Here is a 20298-nt window from a genome sequence, read left to right as displayed (position 1 = left end):
GGGAAATGGTGCAGTTTTAGATAATAGATGAAAAACCTTCCTTTGAAAATGTAAGGAGAGATTGGTGGATGCTAGAATTTCCCACCCCAAATACATACCAAAGCATTTTTTATGCGTAGCCACTGGCAACCTTATTTGGAATTTTATTTGCAAATAATTAATCCAACCTTCAGTATTAGAAGTCATCAAGTATATATTTTTCAAACTGATATTTCACATACCCTTGCATTCTACACACCTTGAAGCACTCTGAAGGTGCTGGGATATTGGCAGTTGTTTACTGTATTTTTCCGTGTATAACACAAACACACACACACACCCCACCCCATGTATAACACGACCCCTATTTTTGGGGACTCCAAATAAAGAAATCCCCCATACGCACTATCTGTGTATAAGATGACCCCCCCAATTTTTAACTTGAAAAAATAGGGAAAAAATAGTCTTATAAACAAAAAAATATGGTAATTGCTTATTGTGCGATCTAGCAGTGAAGAGCAACCCCTTCTTACAGCCCTTCTAGACGATAAGGGTTTGAATACAATTTATTAACTCAGTAAATAAACCATTTGTTTTAAGTGGTGCCAAGCATTTTATTGGGGGATACTGTATTTCGTTAACACTCTACTGCAACAAAAATTTGTAAAGGGGGGGGGGGAATGCATTTCTTTATGCAGGAAGAGTTGCCATTGCTACTGGAACATCCAGAAAATGAATACCTATTGGACAGTGTCTGGCACAGCGATTAGCATTTGACTGTGTACACACTATGGCTTTGAACCACATTCGAGGCATTTTCTTTCCCTCAAAGAATTCTTGGGACTGAAGTTTGTTAAAGGTATCTGGGAGCTGTAACTCTGTGTGCCCAGAATTGCTTGAGAGGGGAAAATGTGAATCAAATTTGCTTTAAAGGCATGCAGACTGTGAATAATTACAAACAGAGTTCCTGATGCTGAACAGGCAACAAACTGGTAAAGGAGATTCAGTATAAGTAAGTAGAAAGAGGTGCACAACAGTGCACCCCCAATTTCATAATGTGAATAGCATGAACTAGCAAATGTGTGGGATTGTGGTTGCTGCAGTCCTCCCTGGGTCCTCGTGCCGCCAAGGTTTGGCTTAGTGTTACATCTATACCTGGGCTGTTTTGTCTTGCTTGACCTGTAGTCAAGCTTTGTTCTTGGCCTATTGTTTGTGTTATTTTCCAGGGGAGATTGCGGCTTAGCTCTGGGTGTCATGGCAGCAGAAGCTAAGCAGCTGTGGGTACTGCTGTCTGTCTCCACACGCTTGTACATGCATAGCCATTCTTTGGCTGAGTCTCATGGGCCACCATAGCCAATATATGCTTATAGGATCTAAACTGACCATTAGAAACTAGTCAAAACAAAAAAAAAATCCTTCCAGTAGCACCTTAAAGACCAACTAAGTTAGTTCTTGGTATGAGCTTTCGTGTGCATGCACACTTCTTCAGATACACTGTCATTAGAAACTAGGAAAGAGATCTTGTCGTTATGGTGGATAGTTAAGTGAAAGATCAACAGAGTGTGGCTGCGTGTTTGGAAAAAAGACAAATTCAGTGCTAGAGATTATTAGAAAAGAGACTGAAAAAACCTGCCGGGAATATAAAACCTTTATATAGATCTATAATGTGACTGGATTTTGAATACTATATACTCTTCTGATTGCCCATCTCAAAAAAGGAATATATTGATTGCCCATCTTAAAAAGGAATAGATATATTGCATTACATTCCCCCCCCCCCATTCCCCTCTTCAAGGACTCCCAAAGTAGCTTACAAAATAATAATAAATAATAATAATGATGATGATGAAACCATAACAATACAATCAGGAAACAAAGAGCAACAAACCTCTAAAGAAAAGAGTGAAACCAATGCAAGCAGACTTAAAACTCCACACAAAGGCCTGGGAAAACAAATGGGGGTTATCTGGCACAAAAAAAAAAGACGATGTTAGAAAAACACCAGGGATAGAATTTTAAAGATAGGAAGCCACCACACAGAAGGAAGGCAGATCTTAAGCTGGTTGCTCATTCATGGGGTGATCCTTAAGGAAGAAGTGCAGGAAAATGATGATCTGCCGGTGGACCTCTGGGTGATTTGCAAATGTTTCTGGCTCCCAGCTCTTTTAGCTATAGCAACAATTAAGACCTCCCCCCCCCCAATTATGTGCTAAAATAAAGATTATGGAAGAATCAGGTGTTTTTGTATTAAAGGATTGTGAGCTTAGCTCGGGGGCAAATTCCTGGGCTGAGCATGTGCTCAGGGGCCTTCTACTAAGTTTTACTCAGAGTAAACCGGTTGAAATGAATGGAAGTAACTCAGTTATGCTCGTTAATTTCAATGCCTCCCCCGTCCCCCCCATCTACTATTTCACCCTCTAGTTTGTGAAATATAAAGACCTGTCTTACACTGAGCCAGACCATTGGTCCATTTAGCTGTTGCCTACATGGATGCTAGTGCCTCTCCAGGGTTAAAGGCACAAGTCTTTCTTGGTCCTCTCTGGAGATGGCATGGGTGGCACCTGGCACTTTTGGCACGCAGAGGATGTGCTCTACCATGGAGCTACAGCTCTTCCCCAAAACAGATCCTGCATGCCTGACGTCTGACCACCCAAGTTTAAGGCCCTTGGATTCTGAGCCATTTAGGACATTACAGTTAATACCAGCACACTGCATCATGCTTGGAAGCAAGGCAAGAGCCCACTCTAGGACTCCAAAGTGCGGGAAGAGGTGTAGAAAGAGGATTTCAATGACCAATTAGTCAGATCACCTTCCCTATGAGAAAAGGCTAAAATCTTTGGAGCTTTTCAATTTGCCAGGGTGCTGGGAGGTGACCAAGAGAGGACCTTGACTGTGATGTATAAAATTATTGGATAAAGAGAATTCTCTAAACACCTCCAGTAATAGTTGAACAAGCAGGGAGAGTCAGTGGTCTTCCAGATGTTGTGGAACTACAGCTCCTGTCATCCCTGATCATTGGCCATGCTGGTTGGAGCTGATGGACTTGGGAGCCGAACTACACTTGGAAGGCCCCAGGGTGCCTGTCCCTACACTAGAACCTGGGACCAGCCTTCTGTACCTGTGTCCCCATACACTTAGGAGCCCTGATTCTCCTTAGATACATAAACACTCCTGGTGTTTCCCAAACTTGGGTCTCCAGCTGTTTTTTAGACTACAATTCCCATCATCCCTAGCTAGCAGGACCCATGGTCAAGGATAATGGGAACTGTAGTCCAAAAACAGGTGGAGACCCAAGTTTGGGAAATACTGAGACAATACAAGGGTGACAAAATCAGCAATGGGGCCTGGGGGACCTAGCAAGCATGCCCCCGAAACCCATGCATTTACTTTTCGGAATGCCTAAAGTCAGAAAATGCAGTTGGGGCACATGTATTTTAGAAAATATCTGAAGGCAGCCCTGCTTAGGGAAGTTTTTAATATTTGAAGTTTTATCACTTTTTAATTATTATTAATAATAATATTATTATGTTGGGAGCCACCCAGAGTAGCTGGGGAAACCCAGCCAGATAGGCGGGGTATATTATTATTATTATTATTATTATTATTATTATTATTATTATTTTTCTGACAGCCTTGCAAAACCCCTTTAACCAAACAAGACTGTTGCCATCCATCTTTCACTGCAGTCTTCTTACCATGTTCTTGTTTTGCTTACGATATTGGCTTTTCACAGCAGATCCGCCGGAGTAGTCATGTGCTCATGAAATGTCAGGAACATTTTGAAACACTGTCAAATATAATAATTATGCTTTTGGGATTCTGGATCCCCATACGACACGTATCCTTGGTCACTGACTGGCCAGCTGCGGTCAGGATTGTATCTAGCAGGATAGGCTGGGGACGTGCGAGGGACATGGCTGAATATAGCATTCCCGTTGTCGCGGGCTTCCAGGGGTAGAAAGAGACGCAGTTGGCTAAGAAGATGTCCTGGCCAGAAATTATTTGGGTCAGTCTTGGGATTCAGGTGGGCAAACATCTTCCTTAGTTCACTGAAAACAAAATCCAAGGAAAGAAATACTGTTAGCGTGAAAAACAAACCAACACACAACCACAATATGCAGGCTTTGTGACATGGAGACTTCATGAAAACATGGTTCGTCGTTCTTGCAAGCTCAATATAAAAATACACATGTCTACGTAAAATGGAAAGGAGGCCTAGCTTTGGAGTAGGGTAGCATTAGAAACTCAGATATATAAGCTAGGCGCTTAATGGCTCCTTAAACCAAGGTTACGGTCACCAAACTTGAATGTCTAGTTGCCATTTTGGGGCAAGATGGCTCTAAAGTCTTATTTCTCAAATGGTGGACTAACTGTGATTGATTCTCATTTAAACATCTGGCTCATTCAGATGACAACCTTGAGCTATGTTAAGAGCTTTGAGAACTTAAGGAAGGAAAGTCACTTGGTCCAGGGACCGTCTCTCTCTCTCTCTGCCTATTCCAATATATGCCTATCCCAACCTTTTTCTTAATGGTGACTGCTCCTGCTCTGGCTGCACAGAAAAAGCACTTTGGCTCCTGAAATCCATTATGATTGTGCAGATCAAATATAACTGATAGAATTCTACAGGATGTGGTTTTAGTGTGTGAAAACAATCTCGATCCAAGGATCCCCAGATGATGGAGATGTCAGGCACCGTCCTGACACATCCGCACTAGACATTTAAAGCACTATGACACCACTTTAACAGTCATGCCTCCCCCTACAGAATCCTGGGGACTGCGGTTTGTTAAGGGTGCTGAGTTGTTAGGATACCCCATTCCTCTCACAGAGCTACAATTCTCAGAGTGGTTGAACCATCAGCTCCAATTTGCAGGTGACTCTGAAAACTGTTGTTCTGTGAAGGGAACAACTCTTAGCACCATTAGCTACCAGGATTCTTTGACTGTTTATACCACACTACTTTAAAAGCATGGTGTGGACACAGCCTTAACTAAAGATGGGATGGGGAGTTTGAGGGAATGCACACAAGCAGGGAGAGAATAAAAGAATGAAGCAGAGTTAAAGACTATTATCGTTAAACCTGGGAACGGGAAGAAACCAAAGCAAAGTGGGGAAAAGGTGAGGAGAGGGAGGGAGGAGGCCAACCAAACCTTTAAATCAAAAGCCTGCCTGAGGAAATTCCTTCAGGTACGAGACTATAAATTGTTTTTAAAACTCTTCTAAAAGAAAAGACGAAAGATTGTGTGCCATACCTTTCCACGTATTGTTCCACAAGTATGCCCATTGATTCAGCTAAGGCGAAGTTATAAGCAGTGAGAAAATTATCTGGAGGAAGCACTCTTTTTGAGTGAGGCCTGCAAGAAGAAATGCACCGTGAGCTTAGAGGTGGCCAAGCTGGAAAGGAGAAATCTGACAGGATAGAGGAGCCCCAGACCCAACACCTATTTCAAACAGTATATCTGAAATATTTCAGCCTGATTTCAGATTTAATCCCTGGAATCAAGCGTAGCCTAACTTCTATGTAACACATGTGGCAATATTACGCACTCATTTACACTGACTGAAGCATGCTCACTGAATGTGGCTGAATTCAATGAGAAGGCAACTGGTTCTGCCAGCACTGATCACCTGACAAGCCCATGACTTATTCTGCACACTCGCCCCGCGAACACTCTTGCCCGTGTTTGCACTGGTGGTGGGAAGCAGCACCTCGGCCTCCAGAATAGAGGGAGCAGCCAGCAGGCTGGCTTTGGCTGATGCAAAGCAGGAGTGGGGAGCTTTTTTTCAGCCCAAGGAACGGATGGCGAACTGGCCCTCCTTCCCTCAAGCACCTGACGCCATCACCTGAGGCCACTTGCCTGTGCCGACCAGCAAAGCCCCTCTTGGTCAGTTTGCAGGTGTGTTTTGGATTCAAACCACGCCTGCACATGGGTATATTTCCTCTGCAGACCGGCAAAGCTGCTCTGTAGAGGGAAAAACATCCGTTTGCGAAGCAGTGGAACCACAAACCGAACCTGCGAACAGGCAACCGCAGAGGGGCCTGCTGTCCGTGTGCCCCGCTCACCAAGGAATGTCCAGCCTGTGGGCCTGCTTAGGCACTGCAGGAGACCTCATTTGGCTCACAAGGTTGTTTTCCAAACTATGCCTGCTTGTCCCACATCAAATGTCCTACGTGACATCAGGTGCGAGGGCAGGTAAGGGTGTGGCTGCAGAGCAGCAACCGGACGCTTACCTCAGTGGTACAAGAATGCCTTCCATCAGCTTCGGCTGGTGGCCCAGCTGAGCTCTTATTTAGACAGGGACAGCCTATCTACTGTTGTTTGTGCTCTGGTAGCTTCTAAGTTAGATTACTGCAGGCGTTACACATAGGGATGCCTCCGAAGATGGTTAGGAAACTTCAGCTAGTGAGGATTTCAGGGGCAGGTTGCTCACCGGGGCAAGATGGTTTGAAAATATTACACCGATACTGGCCAGACTGCCAATTAGTTTCTGGGCCCCATTAAAGTGCTGGTTTTGATCTATAAAGCCTTAAATGGCTCAGGGCCACAATACCTCAGGGACTGCCTCTCCCCATATAAACCGACCTGGACTCTGCCATCATCACCTGAGGCCCTTCTTCATGGGCTTCCTCTGTGTGAGGACTGGAGGGTGGCAACACGAGAACAGGCCTTCTCTGCAGTGGCTCCCCGTTTGTGGAAGGCTCTCCCCAGGGAGTTTTGTCAGGTCCCTTGTTCATACACCTTTAGGTGCCAGGCAAAAACGTTCCTCTTTAACCAGGCCTTCAGCTGATGGACATCTAATACCCTTTTAAATGTGTTGTGCAAGTGAGATTATTGGGTTGTGTTTGTTTTTATTAATATATTGTGTTTTTTACATTGTAATTTTATTTTGTGAACCACCTTGAGATGTGTGAGTATAAGGTGGTATACAAATCTAATAAACAAAAAAGAGGCAGCCTGTATGGGAGAGGGTTTTTTTAAAAAATAATAATTATATACTGGTCTCAGGGCACTTCACAGAATAAAATCAAAATATGAAACCACAAAATACATAATCAAAATAAAAACCCAATAACCCAGCCTCTACTTTAATGTGAGGTAAACATTTGTCCCATGTGGTTTAGAGATAGAGGCTAAGACAAGACACCAATCAGCTTTTGCAGACTGACCAGCTCAACTTCAATAGGAAGGGTCAGTAAGGCTGCGAAAGACTAAGGCTGCAATCCTCACCACACTTACCTGGGGGTATACCCCCTTGCTTCTGAGTAGACATGGGTAGGATGGCAGCCTGAGGGGGCCAAACTCAATGGCACAGCTCTATATTACAAGCACTGATATAAATCTAGGATAACACCCAGCAGATTGAACACATACTTCATTAGTTTCCAAAACTCTCTGTATGACTTCCAGCGAGTGTTAAGGGTCTTGTCTGTTTTTTGGACCTCTGGCTTCTTAACCTCTGCCTTCTTCTTTCTAGGGGAGAAGGAAAAACAATTTGTTTAGAGACACCAAGAGGGGAATAGAGGGAGATGACAAGAAAACACTCAGAACGGCATTTGTCCGCAAGCCTCCTAATATTTTTGCAGCAGCAAAAAAGCTGTTGTTCAAATGTTGCTGAGGAAATGATTTTAAGCCAGTGACCCAGCATGGGAGCCCGTAAGCAGCCCATAATGGCTGTGCTCTGAAGCAGGGGCATGGATGTGGCATAGAAATCCTAAGACCTTCCAGTCCAGCATTCTGGACTTTGCCTCCTATAGTGCCTTTGCTTTTGCTTGTGTCATGTTGAGGCATCCGATACTCAAAGTCCACCCCCTCACTTACTTCAAACCTCAGTGCTGTTCAAGCCTCAGGAGTATTTCCCGCAGTTCTTAGGGCGGCATTAAGGTATGGTCAAAACCAGGCGCCCTAACCTTATGCAGCTAACAGCCTATATTCCATGTGAAAGTTGCCCAGAACACCCATGGACAATTAAGCCAGGAAGCTGTGGACTGAAAGTGCCCAATCAATTCAAAATGCCCAGTTGACTGGCTTTGGTTGTAGCAAGGAAATTCCAGCATGAGAATTTGCAAAGACTTCTCTCCTGCTTGTACAGAAACTGTAATAGGATATTATCTTCAAACCAAACCAAACCTATTTGTATATCGTCTTGATTTTTTAAAAAACCCCAAAACCAAACAAACCCTTTTTTGTCTCCCGAAGTGCTTATGGGTTGTGCTGATGGCAATCTTGGTTGGTATCCAGACTGGTCATAATAACCTCCAGGTTGTCTCATCTTGCGGAAATAGTTCCCCTCTCTTACAATTCTGTCCGGTGGGTAGAGCAAAGCTGATGGTACAGAAAATGAAAATTTTAGAAGAAAGAACAAACTGTGGCATTACAGTCAACCCACATACAGCAAAATTTCTACCTTAGCTATACAGTGGTACCTCGGGTTAAGTACTTAATTCGTTCCAGAGGTCCGTACTTAACCTGAAACTGTTCTTAACCTGAAGCATCACTTTAGCTAATGGGGCCTCCTGCTGCCGCCACACTGCCGCAAGATTTCTGTTCTCATCCTGAAGCAAAGTTCTTAGCCTGAGGTACTATTTCTGGGTTAGTGGAGTCTGTAACCTGAAGCGTGTGTAACCCGAGGTACCACTGTACAAATAATCTTGGGTAGGTTCAAGCAGCTTGTGGATTTCCCCATGACTCACTTGAGTGGTGGACCTCTAGAGCTTGCCTGAAAGAGTCCCACCTGAGCTGGCGCATCTGAGTTAATTGGGTGTTGCTGTCGTAACTCTGCATCAGCCAATCTCCCTCCTCGCTTTCCCTAGCTTACGGAACTTGGATGGGCATTGCCTGTGCTCTAAAGCCTACCTTCACAAGGGCTAGAAACGTAGCCAAGTTGGTGTGCTTGTGGAGCACTTTTAAGGAATCGCAGGATACCGACAGGCTGTGTGTTAAGTTCCACAGCGCAACCCTACACATCTTTACTCGGAAATAAGTCCGCTAGAACATAACTCCCCAAGCAAGTGGGTTTAGGGTTGTAACCTGAATCGACCCACCACGCACCAGACCTGAACAACTACGTAACAGTGTTATTCTGCCTAGGTATTTGGGGGGGGGGGGCGGGGATTAGCAGGCGACTTTGACCCTGAGCCAGTGTAAACACCACCCTGCTTTCATGATATATACAGCATTCCTTCCAGTCCCCTTGTTTCACCATACCCCTTTTCAGCATCTTCTCGGTAAGCGGGACGCCATATTTTTCACACAGCTTGAGACACTGAGTGTAGACCAGGTAGCAAGCCAGCCGGTGTTGGTCCACCAGCTCTCCCATTTCACCCTGGATGGTGCTCGGAAAGCAGTGGCCGTCCACAACCGCGTCTCCGGATTTCACAAGCTTACACTGTTCTGCATATTCTAAGGGGTTGGTCTTTCTCTGCAACAAAAAGACATTGCCTCTTTTGTTACAAAACATCTGAATGCCGCTGTGCTGTGCAAAACATAGTAGCGTGCCGAGGAGGATTTTTTCCTAAGAATTAAAGGACCTACTAATACAGGGCTTGTGGGAAAGTGTGGTCCTCCAGATATTGTCGGGACAGCAACTCCTCTCAATTCTAATCAACAGGACTGATGGCCAGGGATGATGGGGATTCTTGGTTCAAACGCAGGTTTCCCATTCCTGACCTAATGTATATTCCTTTCTAACTCTGCCCTACACACTGTCGGGGTGGGGAGCCTGTGGCCCAGCAGGTGTTGCTGCACTCCAACTCCCATCAGCCCCAGCCAGCATGGCCTACAGTCAAGGATGATGGGAGTTGGAGTTCAACGATGACAACAACAACTGAAGGGATGCGAGTTCCCACCCCTGATCTGTGAAAAGTACCTGAAAATGGTCTGAGAAGCTTCCCCCCCCAAAAAACCCCTCCCTTCCTCCTGCAGCCTTTTAGTGACCCCAAAATCGGCTCTGAGGGAAGGGGGAATCAGGACAGAAAATGGAAAGAGAAATTGCTGAAAGGAGCATCCAGTTAGCAGGGGGAGAATTTCCACTGGATTTGACTCACTGCTGTGAATGGAGTAAGTCCTTTAACTTGCAAAGCCCAAGGTCTGGCGCCAACTCAACAGAGTAAGACAGCGTTCGAGGGGGTAACTCGACATGTCTTTTTACAGCATCGAAGGTGGCTTGAAAGAGGGATCGCTACTTATGGCCTCCAGAGTCAAAGCAAGAGAATGAAGGTGCAAAGAGTTCTGCCGCAGAAACACGGTACCTTAGTCCGTCGTCTCATTTCCTTGTATCTTTTCCCAGCTACCTCCATCTGATTATAAGATAGATGCATGCGGTCTACTTCTGTGTTGATGGGAGGAACTTCAAGCCGGCATATCTTTGCTTCACCAGAATGTTTGGAGAATGTAACGCTTCTCCTACAAGACTTCTGTGGTGCGGAAGGTGGGAGCTCTTCTGTTTCTTTCAGAAGGGGAGAAAGGGGGAAACAGACACGGCATTAGAAACCTGTCAGAATTTCTCACAAACACGAAATCTGCAGCATGACCACCAGCAAGCACCTGTCGCCTGACAGTTTAATGCCTTTTCACGCTAGATCATGCTGGCTCATTCTCTTTCTTCATGGGAGGACTTCATGAGATATTTTTCCTCACAAGGGTTTTCAAAGTGAACAATAGCCATTCTTGTCATGAAATTCTACTCAGTATTGATCCAAAGCAGAACTCCGACGTTTAGTTAGTAGAGTAAAAACTTAAACATGTTGCAGGACCCCCCCAAAATAGACCAGAGGCAATTAATACAGTGGTACCTCGGGTTACATACAGTTCAGGTTACAGACTCCACTAACTCAGATATAGTACCTCGGGTTAAGAACTTTGCTTCAGGATGAGAACAGAAATCATGCTCCGGCGGCGCGGCAGCAGCGGGAGGCCCCATTAGCTAAAGTGGTGCTTCAGGTTAAGAATGGTTTCAGGTTAAGAATGGTCCTCCAGAACGAATTAAGTACTTAACCCGAGGTACCACTGTATTGAATCCAGCAGAGCTTTACTGCTACTGAAGGCAAATGAGGATAATGGTCACAAATCCAATACATTCAGGATTGGCACAGTCCATAAGAAATCCAGTTGTGGCAGACTTAGCTTAAACTTACAATAACTTATAATAAGTCTAAACCTTAACACTAAGCATACTATGTACAGAACACCACACCAGAAGGAAAAGAGGTAGAAAGAGAGAGTGAGACATAGGCTCCTTCTGGCCCTACATTTATAGTCAGCATGACCTTGACTGAAAGAGAAAGAGAACCAGTTTAAACCAGCTGTACTCAGCTTCTCAGAAGGAATAAACCAAACATCAGTAACCTTCTGCCTGTTTCTTTCACACAGAGAAGCTTCCAGAACCCTCTTGAATTAATTAGAATAGGAAAGATCTCTACACATCAGATCAATACTTTCTGCACTAAGAAATGCAAACTGACAATTCTGGCCTGTTGTATTAAAAGAAAGTAATTCCCTTGCAATACTTATTCGAGAGTAATCACCTCAAATCCAGTAGGGCTTACATCTGCACAGCACTGGGAATTCTAATCTGAGGTACAGACTCATAGAACTGTGGAACTGGAAGGGAACCAAAGGGTCCTAAAGTCCAAAGCAGGTAGCATGGTGAAAACCAAAACAAAGCAGCCCTTATTTCTGATATAATGCAGAACGCTTTTGCCTCTGGCTCCACCTCTACTGGCCTGCAGCCCCTAACAGATTACACACACACCACTGAAGGAAATACAGCTCTTGACATAAAAAGCCTGTCCATCTGACTCTGAATTGCATTTGTTGGGGTTTCCTTGGAGTAGGCACAGCAAAGGAGAACTTTTCCCTGCACCTTTATCCCTGGCCAGCAGGGGTTGAAGGACTGCGGCGGCATCTGTGCTGCTCCATCAGTCTCCTTCACTTCTGACCAGGGGCTAGGATGGCAGCCTTACAACATACTGGACAGCAGAGTATTTTTTGAAGAGGAGCAAAAGCATGGACTGAAAACTGAGGGTGGCCTTTCCCCCACCCCCTCTGGCAGTGGTTTGCAGGTTGGCCCAGTCATGCCACTCAATTATTTTATGTGAAGATTGACTCCGCAAGACCAATGCTGCTGGAGGTGAAAAGTACTACTAGGGTTATTCAGATATGACTCAAACCTGCCTTTCAAACATGTAGGCCAAACATGCCTTTCTTTCCCTTCTGTAATCAGCTTGGGTTAGCAAGGCTCTTAGAAACTCTTGGAGGTGCAGGATAAATTGCTACAGCCAGGACTCGTAGCATCAGGATACACACTGGAGTGCCAACTTATTTTTTGTGTACAAGGAATTCCTATGATAACCTTTATTACAACCATCAGCAGCTGAAGCTGAAAACTTCATCCCCGTTAGCGATGTCAAGACAACAGAACCACGTCTTAACACTTTTGCTTGTTTGTTTACCTGGCTTTGATTCTTTAGGCTGCCTCCATTGCTCTCTTAAGTTATCTGCCCATATTCTCTGACACTCAACCAGGTCATCATAGTTTATATAATTCACTTTCTTTGACATCATGAGGTAGGTGATCACGTCTTCCAGGTCAGTTGTACTGAGAGGAATGTTGGTCTGCAAACGAGTATAAAATCAAAACTGCAATCATCAGGTCCAATTACAGTAAGATTGAAGATGTGTGACCACCAAACTGAAGAGAGAGTGAGTCACTCCTTATTGCAATAATCTGCCTTATCTTTGTACGTTCTTCACAAAATATGCATGTTTGAAATGCATCATATCCTAAAAATACACATTACGTATGCATTTTAACCTAGCATGTGCTTATTTTTAATGTATAGTTTCTGTGCTGAGAACCATATTAGCAAAGTGCAAAAACAGAAGGGGTGATTTCATTTCGATCTGTATATTCTCCCAGGAAGCAGAATTCAGAACCCGTTATATTCAAATGCTGACCCATTGAAATCCTTGAGCATCCGTACTGTGTGTGCCCGTTAGCAGCAAGTGAAATTATGTAGGCCAATAGTTGGTGTGCAAGAGGATGCCTGCGCCCTGATTTGGCTAGAAGCATAAGCATATAGAAGCTGCACACACATCCTTCAACGTAAGAGGAATCAAGTGTGCAAAAAAGGGTTGAATATGTGATTCCCATGGCTGAGAAGCAACTACCGAAAATCCCCACCCAGGAACACCTACCCAATCTCTCTGTCTAAACAGGGAAATGGTTTATAAATAGTCTTTGCCACTTACCTCTTGGATTATTTTAATGAAGTCGGCTCTGCTGAACCTCATCGTCTTGGTCCTGTCTGATTTCTTAAAGAGGTCCACCAGCTTGAGTTTCTGCTTGTGCAGAAGGTTTTGCAGCGTCATGAGGGACTTGGGGTGAGGAGCGATGACACGAGGGATGACCGTCTTGTGTGGTGGCTTCGGTCTCAGATTCTGAAAGACATTGGGTGACGGGGGGGGGGGGGAGGATAGAAAAGAACATGTAAAACTTTCTTCCTGTGAAGAAGAAACATTCTCATTGGTCATAGGAACACGAAAGAACCAGCCAATCAGTCATCACAATAAACACAACATTATGAAGCCATGTAGCCAATCAGAGCTGGCGATGTGTTGATGGTGATGGCAAGAAAAACAATTCCCATTGACCTCACTCTGGATAGAGGGAACAGTTAAGTGTCCCTTTTGATCAGGTGAGTGAGCTGAACTCCCTGTCATGCTGCAAGTTTTCTTACCGGCCAGGATTGCAAAACAAGCCTGTTGCCCTGATCCAAATGCAGTTTGTGGAGTTGCGGGTGATGAGTTGAGGCAGAATGTGGATAGGGATGCAGGCCATGCCCAATTAACATGGGGTTTGTTGCAAGGCACCACACATTTAAGTGAAATTGAGTATATTTGAAGAACCACCATTGAAAAAGTCTGCAAACACCCCGTATGGCCACCGCACCACCCTTTTCCTGATACTTCCGGGTCACCTCTGGGTTTGGCGCGATGCATGCACACACGGTCACACACATATTGGATGCACCTAAAACAGTCGCTGCCAGTATATTTAGATTCACATCCCATTGAAGAGGATACACTGTAAATAAACCCTGTCTACTTTTGGATGTGCTTCCAGATACGCATGGCCATGCATATTGCATTACCTTAACAAAATGCCCATTGGCTGCACATCCCTGTCCCCATCCTGCCCTAATCAGGATCTATGCTTGATGGGATTGTGGTAGGAGAGGGTTACGGTTACCTGCTTGGCAACAGAGACACGCTCCCTCTTCCCCCCAATATCCTTCCCAGGGCAAAGGTTTTTAACCTTTCGTGTGTGTGGGTGTGACCTTGTTATATTGCATAATTTCATTTGTTACATTGTTCTATTTTTGTTACTGGATATTGGGAAAGAGTAATAGCTGAGATGGGGGAACATTTTTGTTTGCAAAACGAAAACCTCCATTTGGGGTCTTTACTACCTTAAATCAGTCAGTCAGTCAAATTTATCCGAGCTGCTAAGGCACAGGCAGAAACCTTATAAGTAGAATATTTATCCCAACCCATCAACAAATTACGTATTTCTCCCATTATTCAAAACTGAAACTCCCTGGAGAATCCTATCCCTATAAGATAGCACACAGGGAGCAAAACTGCCTTAAATCTCAAAGAGCTGAGTCGCTGAGGCCAGCTGTGGCTCTCTGTGGCACTATGAACTTGCAAGTTCCTAATAAGTTCCAACGCACTGTCACACAGTCAATCCCTCATTTACCCGGGGGTTGCGTTCCGGATCATTGCGCTCTTGCGTGAAACCGCAAACCCTCTGAAAAAGCCTGCAAACACCCCATACCGCCCTTTTAGTGACGTCTTTATGACATTTCTGGGTTACTTCCGGGTTTAGCGCTGTGTGTGTGACAGCACATATATTGGTCACACCTAAAACAGGAGGGGCACGGGTGGTGCTGTGGTTTAAACCACTGAGCCTAGGGCTTGCCGATCAGAAGGTCGGCAGTTCGAATCCCCACGACGGGGTGAGCTCCCGTTGTTTGGTCCCTGCTCCTGCCAACCTAGCAGTTCAAAAGCACGTCAAAGTGCAAGTAGATAAATAGGTACCGCTCCGGCGGGAAGGTAAACGGCCTTTCTGTGCGCTGCTCTGGTTCGTCAGAAGCGGCTTAGTCATGCTGGCCACATGACCCGGAAGCTGTACGCCAGCTCCCTCGGCCAATAAAGTGAGATGAGCACCGCAACCCCAGAGTTGGTCTCGACTGGACCTAATGGTCAGGGGTCCCTTTAACTTTACCTTAAAACAGGAGGAGAGGGAATCTGGCAGTCAGAGTCAACCCCCTAGGCTAACTGTAAGTAAGAAGGCAGGCAGGTGGGGGCTAGCTAAGGGCAGACAGAGATGGGAAGGGGCTGCCACACCAGCCCCTAAAGGACCAGCCTCCACCGCTTACCTCAAGGGTGTCATCTTCCCACAACTTGGCTTGCACTTTAGTCTTCAACGCTTCCTTGTCTTCTTGTATCTTCCTCAGCACATTTTGTTCCTGCTCACTGACGGGCTCTTTCCCCATCAGCCACTGCTCCAGGTCCACACAGTTTAGCAGATTCTGCAGTTGTATTCTTCCCTGGATCCAAGCTTCCAGCTCTTGCAGGTCTGCCTCCTCTTTCGCAGAGGTTTTATCTTCAGCCTCTGGAGGTTTTCCTGAGCCCACAGGTTTCTGCTCTGGAGTGGGAAGTTCAGGTGGATGAGGCCTGGGCCCGTGAACCGCCATTTCACTCATCGGAGGGGCGATGAGAATGCGACGTCGAGATCTGGGGGGCCCAAATCTGCTTGCTTTCACTTTGAGGAAAAAATGTGGATAAGCCTCTCTGATCTTGAATTGTTTAAAGCAGTGATCCAAAACCCAATCCAGGTTGTCGGCGGGGGAGTCTTCGAGCAATGCTGCATTTGACAGAGCTTCGCCTTCGCTGAGAAGAGAACAAAGGGATGAGGAAGTTAAATTTACCCCAATAAAACAAAACAAAAATAAAACAACCCCCCCCCCCTCAGAGCCAAGTCTCTTTCCATTAGACCTCCACCAGGAATGGATAATTCTGCTGTTTCTGCAGTGCATTTGATCTGACCAGTCAATCACAGTGACTCAAGGGCACAATTACAGGCTCTCTCTGAGGCACACCCCAGCAGTGGCTCATGAAGAAACAGAAAAAAATAAAAAATAAAAAATGAAGAAACAGAAGGGGCTGGAGTGTCTCTATGGCTGGGCAGTTTTTTCTCTTATACATACTAGATACAGTGGTACCTCAGGTTACATACGATTCAGGTTACATATGCTTCAGGTTACAGACTCCACTAACCCAGAAATAGTACCTCGGGTTAAGAACTTTGCTTCAGGATGAGAACAGAAATCGTGCTCCGGCGGTGTGGCGGCAGCAGCAGGCCCCATTAGCTAAAGTGGTGCTTCAGGTTAAGAACAGTTTCAGGTTAAGAACGGACCTCCAAAACAAATTAAGTACTTAACCCGAGGTACTACTGTAAACTGTTTGGAGTACAACAAAATGTGCTTGTTTGTTTTTTTAAAAAATTATTGTATGTAACCCGTGTTCAGATTAATGTGTGTGTGTGGAGTGGGGGAGGGGACTGCTTACTTTATGTGATGGCCTCACCCACTATTGTTTTTAGAAAGGGATGGGGAGGGGGACAGTAATTTGACAAAAACTACAGGGGGCTGGAGCTTGCAGATTTCCTAAAGGGCTCTCATACCTAATTGCCCCCCCCCCCCGCATCCATAAACTGGGCACCACATTTCATTAGTTCAGTGTGCAATTTGCATGCATGGCACACTACTGTCATATAGAACATGGGGAAGGGATGCATTTATTCATGGCATAGGAACTACATGTTACTTGTTTCACCCAATGAGCGGATAGTTGAGAAGTCCACCCAGAACACATGTCTTCAAAGTCTGACAATCCAGCTTGGGCTGCCTGCTGGGTGATTGTGGCCCTGACTCTCAGCTATCACTGTCTGGGAAACATCAGTGTACAGAAAGAATGCCTCTTTCAGTTGCTCACTCAGTGCCATTGTATCATAGCAGGAAGCAACTTAAAAGCCAAATCCCACACTATGCTCATGAGAAAGAACTACGAGGTAAATTGTACCAGACAGTTTAAAAGTTTTAAAGGTTTTTACATATCTGCACACCCTTCTTTCTTTTTTAAATGTATTTTTATTAAAGATTTTCTTGGTTTACAAAAGTATGTGCAATGTCTCTCTCTCTCTCTCTTTTGCCCAAGTAACATTTTTTACAGATCAGTTTCATTTGTTGAGACATTAGGAAGAAGAGGGGGAAAGAGATGGGGGGGGGGGAGGTGAGTGGGAGTGAGGTCGGGTGGCGATGTTTCTATTATACTTAATATTTTTGTGTCAGCGTTGCTTGTGCAGGTTCTCTGCTATTCACTTGTGTTCCTTTGATGGTGAGAGAGGTTGGGGTTGGCCTAGGCACACCCTTCTTTCTTAAGGAAAAACAAACCAGATTTTACAAGATTAAAATTATTCTACCCCTATTTCTTTACAAGCAAAGAACAACCGGGAGGGGGGGGGTTCTTGTCTTTTATATGCTGTAAGGAATGTTGATGTTTTATATGAATGTTTTCCTGTTCTGTTTTATAATACAGTATACGGTATTTATGTATGAGTTTTTCTATGTAACTCGCTCAGATACCTTTCAGTTGACAACTTTTGGCCCATCTTGAAGGCACCACGTTGGCCATCTCCAATAAACAATAACAGTTCCTTAAATGCCGCACGATTGAATTCACGCCCCCTCAAAACCCTACTGAACTAGTTGTTTATAATGTTATCTATGGGAAACGGGCTCCGTAAGGCCTCATGCTGCAGTCTACAAACCTCTTGGGCGAAGAAAGGACACTTAGCCGAGGTTGCGACGAAGTGCTAAATGGCCGCGATCCACTCCGAGCGCCTGATGTTCCCGATGACCAGCTCGTCTGATCCATTTTGGTCAACATTTCGGTGTAGGATCGGACGCCTCCTAACGAAAAAACTCGTCCGGTGGGTTTTTCAGAAGAAGCTCAGAGAAGCCTTCTCATCTCAGATCGGCAGAGGGGAAAGAAGAAGCCGAGGACGAACCCCCTTCTTTCTCTTCTGTAGCCCTCAAGCGGCCCTGGGAGCAAAAGGGCAAGGTCCGCGTTGTTCTTTCTTACGCATCTGCGTTAGAGCACAAGGCAAGAGTTGCATTTTGGCGGGCGCCAAGGCAACGGCCGCGGACGCCGGCAGCTGATTGGCCGGGAGACGCCGGCCCGAACGTTGTGTCGGCAACCCTGGGAAGCAGCTTGCGCCAGTCCCGGGCGGCAATGAATGGCTCGGCGTCGCTCTTGCGCCTGGATGGGGGATTCTCGAGACGGGGGCCGGGAAGCGGGAAGGAGACTGGACGTGGCGCAGCCTGATCCTATCCAAAATCCCACTGAGGTCGACGGGGAGTGCGCGTAGCTCTCAAGGCGAAGCACAAGTTAACACTTACATCGGTTTCTGTGCTTCCCCGTCTGTGCAGTTGGCCGAGCAAACAGAGTGAGCTTCCCGGAGCGACTTTTTAAAAGTCGGTTGCCATATTTCAAGCAGTGGAAATCGGCATGGGCTGCCGTACATCCTGGGCACCCAATCCATTTCCACCTGGATGCCGCTAGAGACAGCGGTACTGTATTCCATATATATTATATATAACCGGAAAATTCCAGACGCATGGCAACCCTATTTCCATAGGAGCCAACTCCTAGGGGCTGAGGGGTCTTCGCCCCCCTAAAATATTTGAGGGGGCCCACCCACCTCGTTGATGGGCATTGCCATTCAAATAGTGTGCGTGTGCCATGTCATGTGATCCAATTTTGCAGGGCAGGCCTTCCCCCCCATATTTTATTCAAGTTTGCACCCCTGTCTATTTCACGATTCATCCTGTAGCTCCTAAATTCTAAAGCATGAACACTCTGCCCATCATGAATTTGTTTGGTTATATAATAAATCACAAACAATCTCATTGTTCCAGTTACAGATAGGTAGCCGTGTTGGTCTGCCATAGTCAAAACAAAAAAAATTCCTTCCAGTAGCACCTTAAAGACCAACTAAGTTAGTTCTTGGTATGAGCTTTCGTGTGCATGCACACTTCCTTCTGAAGAAGTGTGCATGCACACGAAAGCTCATACCAAGAACTAACTTAGTTGGTCTTTAAGGTGCTACTGGAAGGAATTTTTTTTGTTTAATCTCATTGTTGGCAGTCCCGCTAAATGTTTCTTTGGCAACATTCATGAATATTTCGTATGTTTGGTACCAATGAAAACCTTGTACTGTATTCCACTATGAAATATATTTTATGGCACTCATTCTTTTCTAAGTTTTATATGATTATTTTATTCTCTTGTAATCCCCCCTTTTTATTATTGCTTTCAAGTACAGATAGGGTGAACCCACAGAATCAGCAAGTTGCCACAATCAGCCATTTGGAACTATGTTTTCTATCAAGGCTACTTACTTTTATTTAAGGAAAGGGCTGGTGCTGTGATGTTTTCACTCTAACAAACACTGCTCTTTGCAGTTTTCTTTGCCATGTTCATTTGCTGCAGAAAATGCGCCCGAGTCTTGCAGCTTCTTAAGGATCAATTTATTATGTTATACCCCTTCATGGCATGGAACCTTCACAAATGCAGTGAGCTATGGCCCATGGTAGCTTATGCAAGAGTAAATTAGTCTTTGTGGACCAAGATTCTTTGCGATTTTTCTTTGAATGATGTTTGATTATCACTGAGCAAAAGTGGCCCCACCATAAATGAAAGGCAGGCAAATAAAAATAAGTGAGATTCACATGCTGTACCATCAAACATAACTTCTTTCCCCTCCTTGCCCCCGTGGTCTTCTGTGCTCCTCCAGGAGCATATTTTGGGGAGCAAGAAAGCCTGTGAGCAAAATGAAGCCCTGTTTGTGAGAACAGAAGTCCGTTTCCCAAGCAGTTTGCAATCCACACCTAAGCACAGATGAGCAAATGTGGATTCCTGGAGCAAATATGGCAAGTACTGCATTCCTCTCCCAGTCTTGCTGCCACCATACTGCCCAGCAGTAAGCTATGGTTTGCCTTGGTATTATGCCCAAACCTGGGCTTCTGGTTTGTCACCCCAGACAAACCATGAGTGATGGATTTGGACATAATCCTAAACCAAACTATGTGTTGCATTCAATTAGCTAGAAATATGTGCTTAAGTTGTTTGTCCTGGGCAGGATCTATTAGTTGAGAGAATTGGGAGGAAATAGGAGGAAAGAGTTTGC

The 20298-nt window shown here is 45.1% G+C and overlaps 1 protein-coding gene across 2 annotated transcripts; it reads right to left on the bottom strand.

Moving 5' to 3' along the window:
• Positions 1–1611: 1611 nt before the first annotated feature.
• On the bottom strand, positions 1612–18313 carry EFCAB12 (EF-hand calcium binding domain 12). 2 transcript variants are annotated; one of them, XM_077924991.1, is made up of 10 exons: positions 17878–18313; positions 15425–15938; positions 13233–13421; positions 12434–12596; positions 10232–10422; positions 9189–9402; positions 8162–8306; positions 7356–7454; positions 5235–5336; positions 1612–4028 (listed from the first exon to the last, which is right to left on the bottom strand). In XM_077924991.1, the coding sequence occupies exons 1-10, from the start codon at positions 17994–17996 to the stop codon at positions 3770–3772; spliced, it is 1995 nt and encodes a 664-aa protein (XP_077781117.1). In that variant the 5' UTR covers positions 17997–18313; the 3' UTR covers positions 1612–3769. The 2 variants fall into 2 exon arrangements, with proteins under 2 accessions (XP_077781117.1, XP_028575131.2); XM_028719298.2 differs by having other exon boundaries at positions 10232–10428; positions 17878–18311.
• Positions 18314–20298: the final 1985 nt, after the last annotated feature.

The sequence above is a fragment of the Podarcis muralis genome, chromosome 2 (genome assembly GCF_964188315.1).
Source record: "Podarcis muralis chromosome 2, rPodMur119.hap1.1, whole genome shotgun sequence".
NCBI classification, from domain to species: domain Eukaryota; kingdom Metazoa; phylum Chordata; class Lepidosauria; order Squamata; family Lacertidae; genus Podarcis; species Podarcis muralis.
This window is presented reverse-complemented; position numbering and strand designations above follow the sequence as displayed.

Coding starts and splice junctions, on each gene's coding strand:
- EFCAB12 (XM_028719298.2), bottom strand. CDS start 17,996: ATGTTGACCAAAATGGATCAGACGAGCTGGTCATCGGGAACATCAGGC. Junction 10,429..12,433: donor GCCTAAAGAATCAAAGCCAG/GTAAACAAACAA, acceptor CCCTTCTGAAAG/AAACAGAAGAGCTCCCACCT. Junction 7,455..8,161: donor ACTTCGGGAGACAAAAAAGG/GTTTGTTTGGTT, acceptor CTTCTCCCCTAG/AAAGAAGAAGGCAGAGGTTA.